The 15,496-nt window shown below is 32.8% G+C and overlaps 1 protein-coding gene across 3 annotated transcripts in view; it reads left to right on the forward strand.

The window, feature by feature from the left end:
* The window catches only part of ZC3H13 (zinc finger CCCH-type containing 13), a 96,677-nt gene that overhangs the window by 1,274 nt on the left and 79,907 nt on the right, over window positions 1-15,496 (forward strand). For 2 of the 3 annotated variants that reach the window (XM_039254362.1, XM_039254364.1), the window contains exons 2-4: window positions 4,872-4,997; window positions 5,312-5,421; window positions 7,996-8,107. In XM_039254362.1, the coding sequence (XP_039110293.1) occupies window positions 4,881-4,997; window positions 5,312-5,421; window positions 7,996-8,107 (339 nt within the window). In that variant the 5' untranslated portion in view covers window positions 4,872-4,880. The remainder of the gene's footprint in view (window positions 1-4,871; window positions 4,998-5,311; window positions 5,422-7,995; window positions 8,108-15,496) is intronic. The other variant, XM_039254363.1, reaches the window with a different exon arrangement.

Here is a 15,496-nt window from a genome sequence, read left to right on the forward strand (position 1 = left end):
TGGGTATAATCTGTAGATTTTCATATACTTTGCAATTCTTAATGAAATGTTAAGATTATATCATGACAGTTTAAACAAGAGACTACTAAGAACGTTGATTCAGGTATAGAGCAGTTTGTGTCTGTAAAAATAGTTGTACCATGAAACTTAGACTTTTACCGTGTGGTTCTGGTACCAATCAGTTTTATCAAATGCATGCCTCTTACTGGCTTCCTAATTATTGCTGATTCGAAATGAATGTTGATTGCATATTTAAGATATGCAAATCAAACCAATTATCTTACTAGTAAATTAATACTAAAATCCAACAAGTTGGTGCTATTTTCACTTATGTACAGGTTATTAGAATTTTAATAAGTTATCAGTGCTAAATTGTATTACGGTATGCATTGGCAGTTAAATATAGAAAGCAAAATTGTTTAATTTGCATGCTCGGTTTTCAGTGGATGTTTGTTTTCGCCACTTCCTCCAACCCCACTCTCCATTTCATATAGAGTTGGAGCTATTTAGTAACAGTTGAAAGTTAACTGGTGTTGCTGTAGAAAGTGTCTTTATTCTTTTTTGGTAGTTTGTCTGTTGCAGTTCTATGTATTTCACTTTATACTAGTTGCCAGCATTGGTGATTCTCTGTGCATAGTCTTTTTTACAAATTATTTTTATTGCACAGTGCTACAGTATTGCCTTGCTCATAGAGCTGTAGTCAATTTAGTTCTGTTAATTTTGTTTGGAATTCAGTTTGGAATTGTTTTAGTCTATTTATATGTAACATGCAAGGTTGTTTTAGAAAGTTCTTAAAAAAATTCTCCCAGATTATGCATCAAATAAGTTTCTAAACTGTTTTTCTTTCAAATATATGAACTATAACTATGAAGAGCCCTTATTTTTAATATAAACCTTTTAATTTTAGAAATTCAATGGATAAGGGTTTATTCTACTACCAGTTAGTACATTTATGTAGTTTTATTTGTTTAATTACTTGACGGTTTCCTAATACGATGCTGCTACTCATCCAGATTAAGATAATTTATGCTTTCATTTGTGCTAGGGGAAGAGGAGGCCTCAAAAAGATGTAATTATGTATTATAGTGAGGATACTAGAATTGATACATGTTTTATTGACAAGATTTTAGTAATTAGGCTTCAGGAATAACTGGTAATTTAAAAAGTTTCTATATGTTTTTCCTTTCTTAGCCATATTTATAGTATGTAGCTTTGAGTACATTGTGATACTTGTAAGTTTTGGAGGAAGAGAGGGACAGTTCCCATTTATTAAGACTCCCTTTTGTTTTAGTAGAGTCAAGCTTCGTGTCCCCTGTTTTTCTTTTTTTCAATTGAAAAGATATGAAAACTTTGACATTTATTTACTCTGCAAATAGAGGGAAGAAATAGGAAAATAACTCAATACACTTTCACAGGTGTCACTTGGGCTTTGCTAATGATGGTGTTTGGGAAAGATTTAATGATGTGGGTGAAAGTGTGATGACAGTTTGAAATCAAAGAATAATTTGAAAACAGAACTGGGGGGAAAACCTTTAAAGTCTCTAAGATAGAGAAGACTTTAATATTTACATTTTTTATTTCCTTGTTTCTAACTTTTCTCATATACTTTGAAGTATTTGCTTATTGAAGCATGTTCAGATACTAATTGAAAAAGGTATCCCCCCATGTCTATATTGTGGTATTTTTTTTCTTTTTCTTTTTTTTTTTTTAAAGTTACTTGTTGTTTGTTTATTTGAGAGGGAAGGAGGGAGGGGGAGAGGGGGAGGGGGAGAGAAAGTATTCCAAGCAGGCTCTACACTGTCAGTGCAGAGCCCAATGCAAGGCTCGAACATGACCTGAGCTGAAATCAGTAGGCCCTTAACCGACTGAACCACCCAGGTGCCCCTCTGTTGTGGTATTTATTTGCCTTTGAGGGCCCAAATTTTTAGAAAGAAAATTCTAACTAAGTCATATTAAGTGGTAACATACTTTTAAAGTAATAAGTTAATACATATGAGTAAATGCTTTTCCTGTATTGTAGATTTTGTGTATATATTTAGACAAATAGGGTTTAAAGTATATTTTGCAAGCATAAAGCATTTTATCTATGCCAATCATGAATGTTTCAGTAATAATATTTAGAGAACCATTGGTGACTACTGATAGAAGTTCCTAGATAGATGATTAGAAGAATTGCTATTCCTTTCAGTTAGAAAAGTTCAAGTCCTACTTTTTCCCTTTTGCCTCAGATTTTTTTTTCCTGTCCACAACCTCCCAATTAACATAGACCCAGTATTCAAAGTCAGTGTGATTTTAAGAGGAAGTCTGACACTGTTGGATGCTGAGAATATGACTTTTATTTCTTTGCTGCTTTCCCTTAAGTTGGAAGACTCAACAATAGCTAAAAGTAAAGTTCTAGTGATAATCGCTATGTAGGTGAATCTTGACTAGTTCTTGATGTCACCTGTGCAAGCAACTTTTTCTCTGTGGGAAGGAACTTTTTTAGTGGCAAGAATACAAGAAGGGATATAGGATTCGGTCATTAGACCTCACTTGAATATCTTCAACATACAGTCCAGACCTTTTGAAATCTTCAAAGTTTATGGTAATGATCTAGCATTAGAGAGAAGCTGTGGTTTTCAGTGGTAGGGGAGTGGTAGAGTGCTGAGCTGAGCAACAGATTGTAGAGCAGGAAGAAAAACAAGAAGGGAGACGGTAGAAGACCGGTGTTTCAGATATAATAATAAGTAGCTTTTTGCCCTAATTATGGAAAGCACTAACATTAATTTGTTTTGGAGGCAGGTGTGTTGGGAGTGGTGGCATAAGGGGCTATATAGGAGTTTTGGAAGCAGAACTATTTCCATTGATAGTGGAGGGAAATACGTTAAGGTTAGGGTTAGTCTTTTTAGGTGGTGGGGTGGGATGCCTGTTTCCCAGGTTCTAAATAACTAATAATAGCTAATAAGGAACTTCTAGAACTCCTTCAATTGTAAGTTTATTATTAAATGTTTTAAAAACTGAATTAGTGAATGCGGATTATAATGTACATCTATATATTAATAGTTACAGTAATATGTAGTGAAACTTTAAACGTGTTTTTGTTCTAAACTTTCCCTATATATTTTGTGACATACTCACTTTTTATTGACTCCTGCTCAGATATAAATTGTAAAAAAGTGGCTTTCTTAGTTAATCAAAGCTTTACATTTTGTAGATCTTTCCTCAGCTCCACTTATCTTGGCTGAATTTCAGGTCTATAAAGAACATTTCAGTTTAGTAAATCAAATGGATATATGAAATTTTACCAACTTTTACTCTGTAAATTTGCCTTTGGGCTGAGAATGAAATCGAAGATTATCTTACACTACTAACTGTTGTATGTACAGTGGCTGTATAGTTCCTTACTTGGAGAACAGTTGACACATAGGTGATTTCATCTTGCAGCACTCTATGCTGATTCTTTAAAATCTGTAATTAAAATTCTAACATCTTTGAATCACTAAGCATTAATTATTAACATGGTTGTATTTTATATGAAAGAAGCCTATACCTTCCCCCACCCCAATTTAAAACTACTATATTATATCATTTCCTGTTTTCCTCTTGGTTCATTATCTTTGTTCATTTGTCAAATGTTGTCCTTACTCTTAGGATTCTTTTAAAAATGTGAGCTGAAAAGAAGTGTCTAACTAAACCAAATATTGTTTATAATTTTTCCTAAAAATTTGATTTGGTACTATCATGATTTAATCTCCTTTCAAGTGATAATGTCTATTTTGAAACCACATTAAAGAGGTTTTTGAATTTGTGAACTTTGTGGAGACCAATTCTATACCAAATGGAACTTTTACTTCTTTGGCTGCTATTGTTCATTCTAGTAACTTTTTACTATTGATAAGATTTCAGCAATTTAGGTTGTATTAAGTGTGATATGGATTAGTGTTTTTATTTGCCCTCTTAGGCAGTTCTTAGGCAATTCCCAGAGTGATGTACTAAGTTTTTCTAGATCTAGAATTTAATATCGTTTTCTAACATATATCATAATACTGATATTTTCATTTCCAGTTAAATTACCTGAATATATATTTGGATTTGTTTTGTTACGGTTTTAGTTTTGAATGTTTTATTTACCTTTGTAAAATGTTTTTACAATTTGCCTTTCTTATTTCTAAAATGGTAAGATAGCCTGTTCATCACTTTTAGCATCTTTGATTTTTATGTCAGTGTGGTATATAAATTCTAGAAACATCTTGACTTCTAGTTCTGTAGCCTGTTCCATTTTGGGAAAAAAGTCATTTTATCAACATTGATTTTTTTTTTATATTATTGGAAAATAAACATCCTTCATTAGACTGTTCTTTTTTAAGGTCTGTAAGATGGAGAAAATATTTAGTTTTTACTTTTCTCCCAAGCTGAGTTTTGGAATATACCTAATGTTGTTATACATTGTATAAAGCATAATTTCTACTATCACCTTATATTATTTCCTATTCTCTTTGACATAGCTTTTCCTGTTAACTAGTTGATGGAGAATGATGTACAACTTTTCCTTGAAAGATAGTTAACTGAATTTTGAAACTTTTTTAAGGATGGTAGAAACTAAACATTTTATAGTGTGTTTTCTGAGGTTGAATGTACTTTGAAAACTTGGAAGAGGTGAAATTGTAGCCAACAGGTTTCAAAGTTGTTATAAATTCACTAATAAGGTGTGCCTTAGAAGATACCTTCTGTTACCTATGTTTACCTGTGACTTCTCTATGCCTTTTGTCTCCTGAGAAAAATTCCCCATAATTTTAGTGTTATCTACAGCTTTATCTACATGTAAGTTATGGGCTCAGTTAATTTAAAACTGAAGAATTTTACAGTTTTGCCTCTCTCTTTTTTGGTTAAAGTAGTACAAAATGTCAAAAATTAGAAGGAAGGTCACAGTGGAAAATACCAAGACCATATCTGATAGCACATCCCGAAGACCCAGTGTATTTGAGAGGCTTGGACCCAGCACTGGCAGTACAGCAGAGGTGAGTTGTCACTGGAACAGTCACAGGGCTTGTCTTATAATCCTATTCTTGAAGTACTGATTTGTATCATAAAGGTGAACAGATTGTTGTATTGGAGGAATGTTCAGTAAATTTTTAAAACTGAGTATCATAAAGAGGAGTGAAAAGAGTAACAGTTTTTATGTTTTTTTTTTTTTCCTGATATTTTTATTGTTTGGGGAATAATGTATCTCAGGTTATCTGGAATTTTGGTAGAATTTGTTGTAATTTTGTCCCACTAACATCATTTTTCCAGAAATAAATCTGAAATTTACATAGTAATATCTGTCTCTTAGACACAGTGCCGTAATTGGCTGAAGACTGGCAACTGCCTCTATGGAAACACATGTAGATTCGTACATGGCCCTTCACCCCGTGGTAAAGGTTATAGCAGCAATTATAGAAGGTAAATTAAGAACTTTGAATTGTTCACATACTATTAGAAGATGGCTTTTGTAATTTAGTTAGTATAAAAGTCTGAAATACATATATTTGATTAGATTTTCTCTTTTGGTGGTAGTCTTCTCAATAGTCAAAGATCAACAAGATCATTTTAGTTGTTAATTTCAAGATTAATAAAACGTATGCTTTAAAATTATTTGATCAGTATTTACTGTTTTTGCCAACAGATATTTTTCTGTGTATGGCTTACTTCTCCCCCCACCCAATTATGTATGAAAATGGTTTAAGATAGAATTCTATGGATTTATATTTACTTAGAGGAAACATTTTTTTGAGGGGAGACTTTTTAACTCTTAAAATATTAAAATTTAAAGCATATAATTTTAGCTTTTTAAGATGTTCTTAATTCAAATCTTCCTGACAAAAGACAATCTACTGCAAGCCCTGGAGATTAAAATGCATTTGCCAAATCTCTTCTCACTACGTATTAATGTAAAATATATATTTATATGTGGGTAAAGGTACTACTACCTATTTAGAACATCTTTTTGCTTTTGATAAAGGCAAAGCTAAATGAAATTTTTTAATAAAGACCTTTTATTTTTCTTTCAATTCAGTTCACAATTTTGTTATTTGTGTTTGAATATGTAACATGTAAAGATTGTCACAAAAGCAGTTTAAACCTGATTAATAATTAACCAAGTCCTAAAATTGAATGTGCTGATTGCTTTGGCTACAGCAAGAGTATGAAAATTGAACATTAGCATTTGCAGATTTTTTTTAAATAAGTGAAATGATGTGTGTGTTTGTGTATAGATTTTGAAGCTTAATAGAATTTAAAATTCAAACCCTGAACTGACTTTCTGTTCATGTAAAATGTACATTTTAGCTTACTTGTGATGCTGAATATTTGTTCTTTTTGTATTTAGATTGTCATCTGTGCCCTCTGTTAATGTGAGAAAACCAGTTCTTAAATATATTTAAGTATCTGTATAAAACACCTGGGCAAAGTGTTTCAATAATTTTAATGTTTTTATATTATTACTACACTTTAATACATGCTTTAATTCATCTGAAATTTACTGTTAACTGACAGAAATTTTTATGCCAGGGATAAATTGGTGGTAAATGGGCAGAGAAATTGGTTAAAATGGAAAAATATAGTGTCATTACTAGACTTAGAATAAAGGATTTTTTAATTTTGTGCATGTTTTTCCATTTGCTAACCCCCTTTGGCTTTGTCTTTTTTTCCTTCTTTTGTAGGGAAGAGAATATAGTTCATAATGTGATTCAAAGATGGAAAGAAAAGCAGTGTATTTCAGAAATGCTTGTTTAGTCAAAAGATATTAAAGTCATAATCTTTAATATGAATATAAATAAGTCATAAGTATATATATAAATTTGATATAAATAAGTCTTATTATGTAAAGGAAACCAGGGTACAAAAGATTTTCATGTACATTATAATTAAAATTTAAAACATTTAAGTAACTGGTTCTTAATAATAAGTTTCACTTTCAAGGTCAGATTTAACTGTTAAAACATTTAATACAGTCATAAAATATACATATAAATATTAATCAGAGCCTTTAGAGTGTATTAACTGAATTATTCTTCATTAATATGATTTGTATTGATAAAAGAATTGATTTGATTGGTTAACTATTACTTGAAATAGATGTAAATGTTTACGTGATTTCTTTTTATCTTTAAAAATATATATATATGCAGTATTTTTTGGTGGCCAGTGAGGTACATACCACTCCTTAACTTACGTTGCCCTTTTTTTAAGATCTAGGAATATTCTTTTAAGGGTTGTGTGTTTTCCATCTCTGCTTTGTTTTTTTACTTAATAATGGTGTGAAAATAATTGGATAGCCATTTATAGAATTTTCAGTATAAATTATGAAGGTTTACAGAATTGAATATAAATATTTATGATTTTCCTTAATTAAAGGAAATCCACTACTTAAATCCTGCTTTGAATCCTTAACTATTTTCTATTCTGAAACAGTATCAAATTTAAGAAGAGTTATAAGAATAACTTAAAAGTCCTATATTTGCTGTGATTCTTGAGGTGGGTAATTCTCAGTTGTTGGTGTTGCATCCAGCCACATACATACATACATGATAATACTATTAATGTTGCCTTTTGATTAATTTTACAACCTTGTGGTTTAAAACTTTATCTTCTGACTGTTTACTTCAAATATAAATGATGCATTTGTGTGATTTTTTAGAAAAACAAATTAAGCTGTTAATTACAATTTTTTTTTCTCAGCTAACATACAGTTTCTTATTCATATCACTAGTACCTGCCTCCTCATGGGATTTTAATGTATACACTTCTGGTTGGTATTGGGAGAAAACCTGTAAGTGATGTTCATATTATTTATATGTTAATATTTAAGCTCAAGCAAATTAATTGTTTTTCTGAGCATTAGGAGCCATGGACAGTTAAAACATTTTTTCTTGATTTGTGATGTGTTTCTGTAAATACATTCTTATAAATGTTATATAAATATAGATTTTTGTTTTGTTTTCGTTTTGTTTTTGTTTTTGTTTTTTTGATTCAAAGGTCACCAGAAAGACCTACAGGGGACCTTAGAGAAAGAATGAAGAACAAGCGCCAAGATGTGGACACTGAGTCCCAGAAACGAAATACAGAGGAGTCATCCTCACCTGTTAGGGTAGGAATGAATTTCCCAAAACAAAGTTTAATTTCAGTAGTGATCTGTTATTTTCCATTTAAAATATTATCTTGTGTGCTGAATATATGGTAAATGTGTAATACCATGTTATAATGTTTTACGTGGAAAATGTAACTTAGAGGAAAAACATCCTCTGGGAAAACTCCTCATTCTTGGAATTAGTTCTTGATGGTAGGTAAGATGAAGGAAATTGGTTAGCAGAACTCAAGCTGAACTTCATAGGATTTCTGTATTTTGGTGGACATCAGGAGTATCTAAAAGTATCCTGAAGTTTTCAGAATTCAGCCAGCCATCATCTCTTGTTTGTGTCTAAGAAAGATTGAAGTGGGTTACAGTAGAACACTTAGAAATTAAAACAATGAAAGCAAGCATGGTGGTGACAGAAACTGAATTAGAGAACTTAGGTGAAGGAAAGCACTTGTGACCACAAAGTCAGCGGTGAATTCCCTGATAGTGAAGCCATAAGAGAAATAAAATTGATGATTATATATAATTTGGTGATTATATAAATATATAAATTTCTATCAATATATAAATTGATTCAATATAATTTATTGAATAAAAGAAGACCTAATTTTTTCAGAAATGGAAATAGCTTCCTGAGTTAATGTTTTATATATATATATATATATATATATATATATATATATATCCTGAGATATAATTCACATACTGTACAACTCATCCATTTCAAATGTACACTTGGATGGCTTTTTGTGTATTCCCAGAGTCAGGCAACCATCACCAAAATCAGTTTTAGAGCATTTTCATCACCCTGAAAAAAAACCCTATATCCTTTAGTTGCCGGAGACTGAAACTGCACAGGTCATCCCTGATGGCAAGGCCCAGGGAAAAACCTGTGGGAAAAGACTGCAAGGCAGTCAGAAGAACCCCCTGAAGAATTCTTTTTTTCTACTTAGTCTGTGTCTTTTACTCTCACTTTTGTTATTAGTCTATTTTAGGGTTAATATGAAACTAGAATCACTCAAAAGTTTTTCTCTTTTTCTAAAATGGAATGTACTTAAATATCATGTTTGTTTTTAGTGGTCATATCTGTATCATCCAACTGACCACCAGCCCTAGGTAACCACTGTTCCACTTATTATCACTATAGGTTTGCCTATTTTGGATGTTTCATATAGCTGGAGTCCTGCAATATGTGGTTTTGTTTTTGACTAGTGTCTGTCACTTAACATAGTGTTTTCAAGGCTCATGAAAGATTATGGGGCGCCTGGGTGGCTCAGTCGGCTGAGCGTCTGACTTCGGATCAGGTCATAATCTAATGGTGTGTGGGCTCAAGCCCTGCATCAGGCTCTGTGCTGACAGCTGGCTCAGAGCCTGGAGCCCGTTTCAGATTCTGTGTCTCCCTCTCTCTCTGACCCTCCTCTGCTCATGCTGTCTCTCCTAGAAATAAATAAAACATTAAAAAAAAAAAAAGATTATAGGATACAGCAATGTTTTATTCCTTGTTTTTGCCAAGTAATATTCCATTGTATTAACGTATCATGTTTTGTTTATCCATTCATTAGTAGGTGAAAATTTGTGTTGTTTCCACCTTTTGGCTTTTAGGTGTAACGCTGCTATGAACATCCATATACAGTATTTTGAGTGGACACATATTTTCTTTTTTATTGAGTTTATATCTAGGAGTAGAATTGCTGAGTCATATAGTAACTCTATATTTGATTTTTTGAGGAACTGCTAGATTGTTTTCCAAAGCAGCTACACCATTTTACATTCTTGCTAGCAGTGTATGAGGTTTCCAATTCTCTACATCTTCATCAGCATTTGCTATTATCTAACTCGTTGATTATAGCCATCTTAATGGGTGTGATGTGGTAATCTAATTGTAGTTTTTGTAATTCCCTGATGGCTAATGATATGGAATATCATCTCCTGTGCTTCATGGTGACCTGCATGTCTTCTTTGGAGACATGTTTATTCAGATCCTTTGCCTATTTTTTAATTGAGTTCTCTTTTTATTGTTGATTTGTAACAACTCTATATTTTAGATACACATTCCTTATATATGATTTGTAAAAATTTTCTTCCATTCATGGGTTATGTTTTTACATTCTTGATGATGCCCTTTAAAGCACAAATGTTTTTATTTTGATGAAATCAGTTTATCTGTGATTTTGGTGTTTGTGCTTTAGGTGTCTTATCTAAGAAATCTAATTCAGGGTCACAAAGGTTTATGCCATGTTTTCTTCAAAGAATCTTAGCTTTAGCTTTGATCTATTTTGACTTATTTTTAATGTATGGTCCAGCCTTATTCTTTTTCATGTGGATATCTTAGTTGTCTCATAATGTTTTAATTATTGTTTAAACATTTTTAATAAACATTTCTGGTAATTTAAGCTATATAGAACCTTTCCTGTGATTGTCTTTGATCCTTGATAAAAAAAAAAAAAAAGCTGTGTTACAGTTTTACATTATAGTTTGTAGAGATTTCTCTTTGGGAACCTAAAGTAATGCAGTTTTAAGTTTGTAGCCTTCTAGTATCTGATATGATCCATGATACTTTTAGAGAGCTTACTTCTCAGCTACAGGTATGTATCAGAATTCTTTTAGAGGATAGTCTTGCAAAATACATGCTGATACTCTATCCTTGATCTACTGAAAAAGAATTTCTAGGTAGAGGCTGAACATGTGTGTTGCATTTTGAAATAACTGATTATTCAGAATAAGGAATGAACTCGTAGTTTGCTAATAATGTTTACCAACCCCTCAGGAAAAAAAAAAAAGCCATGCTTTGTACGATTTGCCAGTTTCTTGGACATAAGTGTTCCCATCATGGTCAGTCTCAAGCTAGCAAGGTGATATCACTGAAAACAGAGTTGAGAAGAGATACTCATTTTCACACCATTATATAGTATTTTTCACACACATACCACACATATATGTATACACACGTATATAATAAATATAATTAATCCTCGAGTAAAATGTACTAAAATATTTAGGAAGTGAGTTTTGAATAATTAGTACCTCTGTTTTCATTTGTTGTTAGCCTATGATTTTTAAAAATTTTTTTACTGTTTGTTTATTTTGAGAGAGGGAGAGAACAGAGCATTAGCAGCGGAGGGGCAGAGAAAAGGAAGACACAGAATAGGAAGCAGGCTTCAGGCTCCAGCTGTCAGCACAGAGCCCAATGTGGGACTTGAACTCCCAGTGAGATCGTGACCTGAACCGAATTCCGACATCCAACCGACTGAGCCACCCGGGTGCCCCTATGATTTAGTTTTTAATCATAGCTCTGTTTAACAGTAGCTTGTGCAGTTCCTAAAAATTTAGCAGTTGGCTCTTGTGAGTCAGTGTGAACTGGCTCTAGCACACCACTAAATGGACTGTAGTTTAAAGGGCAAACATCTGTAATTCATATTCTGAAGACATTATTTCAGGAATTGTTTAACTCTACTGTCAGTTTCTTTATGTGTTAAATGGAGTTGATGGCTATATCACTGTGTTACTGTGAAGAAAATACATGTAAAACAAAGTAGCCTGAGTGGCTAATCCATGGTGGCTGTTTTAATAAATGGTATGTACAGGTATGAGAGTAGCTCTCAGCCTTCCTCTCTAATATAAATCGGCTTTAGGATCTTGATAGGACATGAACATCAGCATTGGAGATTTAGGTTGTTAACAGATATTTAAATCTAAGTGTGTTGCTGATCATAAAAGTTTATATGTTCAGCATTTTCAATTTCATAGACAGCTAAATTGACATTACATTAAGAAATTTAAAGCCTGGGGTGCTTGGGTGGTTCAGTCGATTGACTGAAAGTCATCAGACTTTGACTCAGGTTGTGATCTCACAGTTCATGAGTTCAAGCCCCGTGTCTGGCTCTCTACTGTCCGTGCAGAGCCCACTTTGGATCCTCTGTCTCCCTTGCTGTCTGTACCGCCCCCCTCTTAAAAATAAACATTAAAGAAATTTTTTAAGCTTGATTTTTACTTTTTCTGGATGAGAAAGCCCTCAAAGGTGCTGAGTGCTATGCATACCTAAGCGTTATAGTAGTAAGATTCGAGAGTGATCAGGTTTTAGGAAGTTTACTATCCAGACTTAAAGAAAACTGCTAATAAGCTAGGATACCAGGGCATTAATTATTTTGAGTGATCTGTTTGGCATGATAACAAGTGCTGTTCACTTCTGTGATATATTCGTACTGCAGCACATGTGCCTGTTGATCTAAATGTAATAAATTTCTATGGGAAATTCATTTAATTTAGGTAGAGGCAACTGTAGGTTAGATAACAGCATTGCTAAGATAGGTTGTGTGTAATTTTTCACAAACTAACTCTAATTCTACCCCTTTTCTGCCACTGAATCCAACTCCAGCGTGTCTGAGTTATGAGGTTGCTAACCCATGATCTTGTGGGGAGACAAATCATAAATAGATAAATTGTAATTCTTTAAAGTCTTATAGTATGATAGGGATGAGTAAAATACACAGTGGAGGGAGTAAATAACTCCATGGGGAACCACACAACATTTCACAGGGAAATGGTATTTGCACTGAGTGTTGAAGGATAGGTAGGATGAAAGAGGGGCCGGTGAAAGCTTAGAAGAGGAAAGAACCAACACAATAACGATAAGGAGTTTTAAAGGACTAGTGTGTTTGAGAAACTGAAGATATGTGTTTAAAGCATAGAAATTATAGCATGTCAATTTGAGATAAGGATTGAAGAGGTAGATTAGGTCTATCAGATTGTGAACAGTCTTAAGGTACCAGTCAGGGTTCGGCAAGAGAGAAGAGATTTGTATGCCAGGAATCTTCTCTGTCACAGATTCACCTCCAGACCCTGCACCTAGTAAGTTTACTTACTGCATAAATGAAAAGTGATTCTGATGTGTAGCCAGTTTTGAGAACCCCTGGTGGTCTGGCGTCTGTTCTCCGGGGGGGGGGGACTGTTGAACACTTGTAATGTGACTAGTCTGAATTGAGCTGCAACGTCAGTGTCAAATACATATTGAATGTCAAAGCTTTAATACATAAAATAAAAGTCAAGGAGCTCATTAATAATTTTTGTTTACATGTTGGAATGACAATATTTTGGATATACTGGGTTAAATAAAATATGTTACCAGAATTTTAATTTTCTCTGTTTCTTTTTTCTGTTTAAGATGGAAACAGTAAAATCCAAAATGACATATGTGGCTTGTGTTATTACATTTTTATTGCAAAGGTTTGGTTTGGGCAATCTGAACCAAAGTTAACACAGTGGAACTAAATTTAACACAAGAGGCTTGAGGTAGAGTCTAACGATTTGATGACCAAAAGAAGAGTGGAGGGGACATGTTAAGCCTAATTAGGTTTTCCATACCATCAAGTAAGATGGGGAAGACGATGAGTTACGTTGTGGCCCCTGTTGTGTACTAGGCTCGTATCACAGACAACTAATTTTTGGCACTATTTTCAGTACTTGTATGGACACTAGTATGCTATTACAGTCCCTGTTGATATTCAGTTGCATTATCTTATGTTTAATAGTTCCAGAATAACAATAATATCACTAATAATATTACTGAGAACAGTTTAAGATTTCTTTGTAGTTCTTAGGATATATCCCATTAGGGAAATATCTGTGAAATCTGTTAGGGACATATATCAATTATTGTATATCAAGTCACTTGAAACAGTCCTTCTCTGAGGTTAAACCACAAAATTGATAGAACAGTTGCATTGCTTTGTTTAATTTTGATTTTTGTTTTAGGGTTTCTTTTATTCATTTTGTTTTTTAATCATAAACATTTACATGGTTGCAAAGTTAAAACTCCCGAATACTTTACATTCAGAAAAGTCTGCTTTTTATCTCTTAATTCCTTTACCCTATTACCTATAGATAACCAGTTTTATTAGTTTTTGGATTATACTGCTGTTTGAACACAGACACACCCAAATGTATATATATGTGAACATACACAAATTACTATTTATGTAGGGGTATTTCTGCTTTCTCTTAGATAAAAGGCAAGATACTGTATACATGTTCTTTACCTTGCTGTTTTTACTTATTACTGTATCTAGGAGACCATCCCAGAGCAATAGGTAGAGATATTTCTTGTGCTTTTTTACGTTTACCTAGAGTACTTCATTGTGTGAATGTATCATATACATTGTTTAACCAGTCTTCTACTGGCAGACATTTATTTCAGTCTTGCTATCACATTTAAAACTGCAGTGAAGAGCTTTGTGCACTTGTTTTTGGTTTCTTTGTTTATTTGTTTGTTTGTTTGTTTTCTTTAGTTTGTCTTAGGAAGAGATGAAGCCCTCAAGTGTAACTGCTGTGTCCAGGGCAAATTCCTATATAATTGCTAAATAATGACGATTCTTTTTCAAAGCATTGTTGCCGGCGGTTTATGACAGTGCCTTTTTCTGCTTTGTTAGCAAATGTCAAATTTTTGCCAATTTGATGGAAAAAATGGTGTTTGTATAATTTTTATGTTATTCTTATGAATGAAGTTGGACATTTTCCTATATATAAGGAACATTTTCTGTGACTTTTGTTCATGTCTCCTGCCTATTTTTTTTTTTTTGGTTGGTCTTTTCCCTCTCTATTTTAGAATCTCTGTCTTGTAGGGATAATTTATTTATGATATTGGGTGCAGATAATGTCCTTGTTTTTTCTTTTTTTTAATACCTTATTTTTCAGTTTTAGGTTCATAGTAAAATTAATCAGAAGGTACGGAGATGTCCCATATCCTCCCTATCTCCACATGCTCACAACCTCCCACACCTAAGTATGGGATTTCTTAAATGTGGTACATTTCTTAAAATTGATGAACCTACATTGACACATCATTATCACATTATCACTCAAAGTTTGTATTAGGGTTAACTCTTGTATGTTCTGTAGGTTTGGACAAATGTATAATGACATGTGTTCACCATTATAGTATCCTACAGAGTAGTTTGCCCTAAAAATTCTCTGTGCCTCTTCATCTTTCGTATTCTTTCTTAGTAACTACTGTTTGTTTTCCTTTTGCAGAGCTTTGCCTTTTATAGAATGTCCAGTAGTTGCAATGATAGAGTATGTAGACTTTTTAAATTGGCTTCTTTCACTTAATAATAGGCATTTGAGTGAGATTCTGCTGTGTCTGTCTATGGCTTGATAGCTCATTTCTTTTTAATACTGAAGAATATTTCATTATCTGGATATGTCAGGTAATAGTTTATTTATTCATCTTTAGAAGGATATCTTGGTTACTTTCAAGTTTTGGCAGTTTTGAATAAAACTGCTATAAACATTCTTGTGCAATTTTGTGTAGACACAAGTTTTTAACTTGTTTGGGTAAATTCCAAGGAATGCCACTGTAGGATTGTATGGTATGAGTAAGTTTAGTTTCCTAAGTTTTAGTTTCTC

The sequence above is a fragment of the Hyaena hyaena genome, unplaced genomic scaffold (genome assembly GCF_003009895.1).
Source record: "Hyaena hyaena isolate Hyena2069 unplaced genomic scaffold, ASM300989v1 scaffold_483, whole genome shotgun sequence".
Lineage (NCBI taxonomy): Eukaryota > Metazoa > Chordata > Mammalia > Carnivora > Hyaenidae > Hyaena > Hyaena hyaena.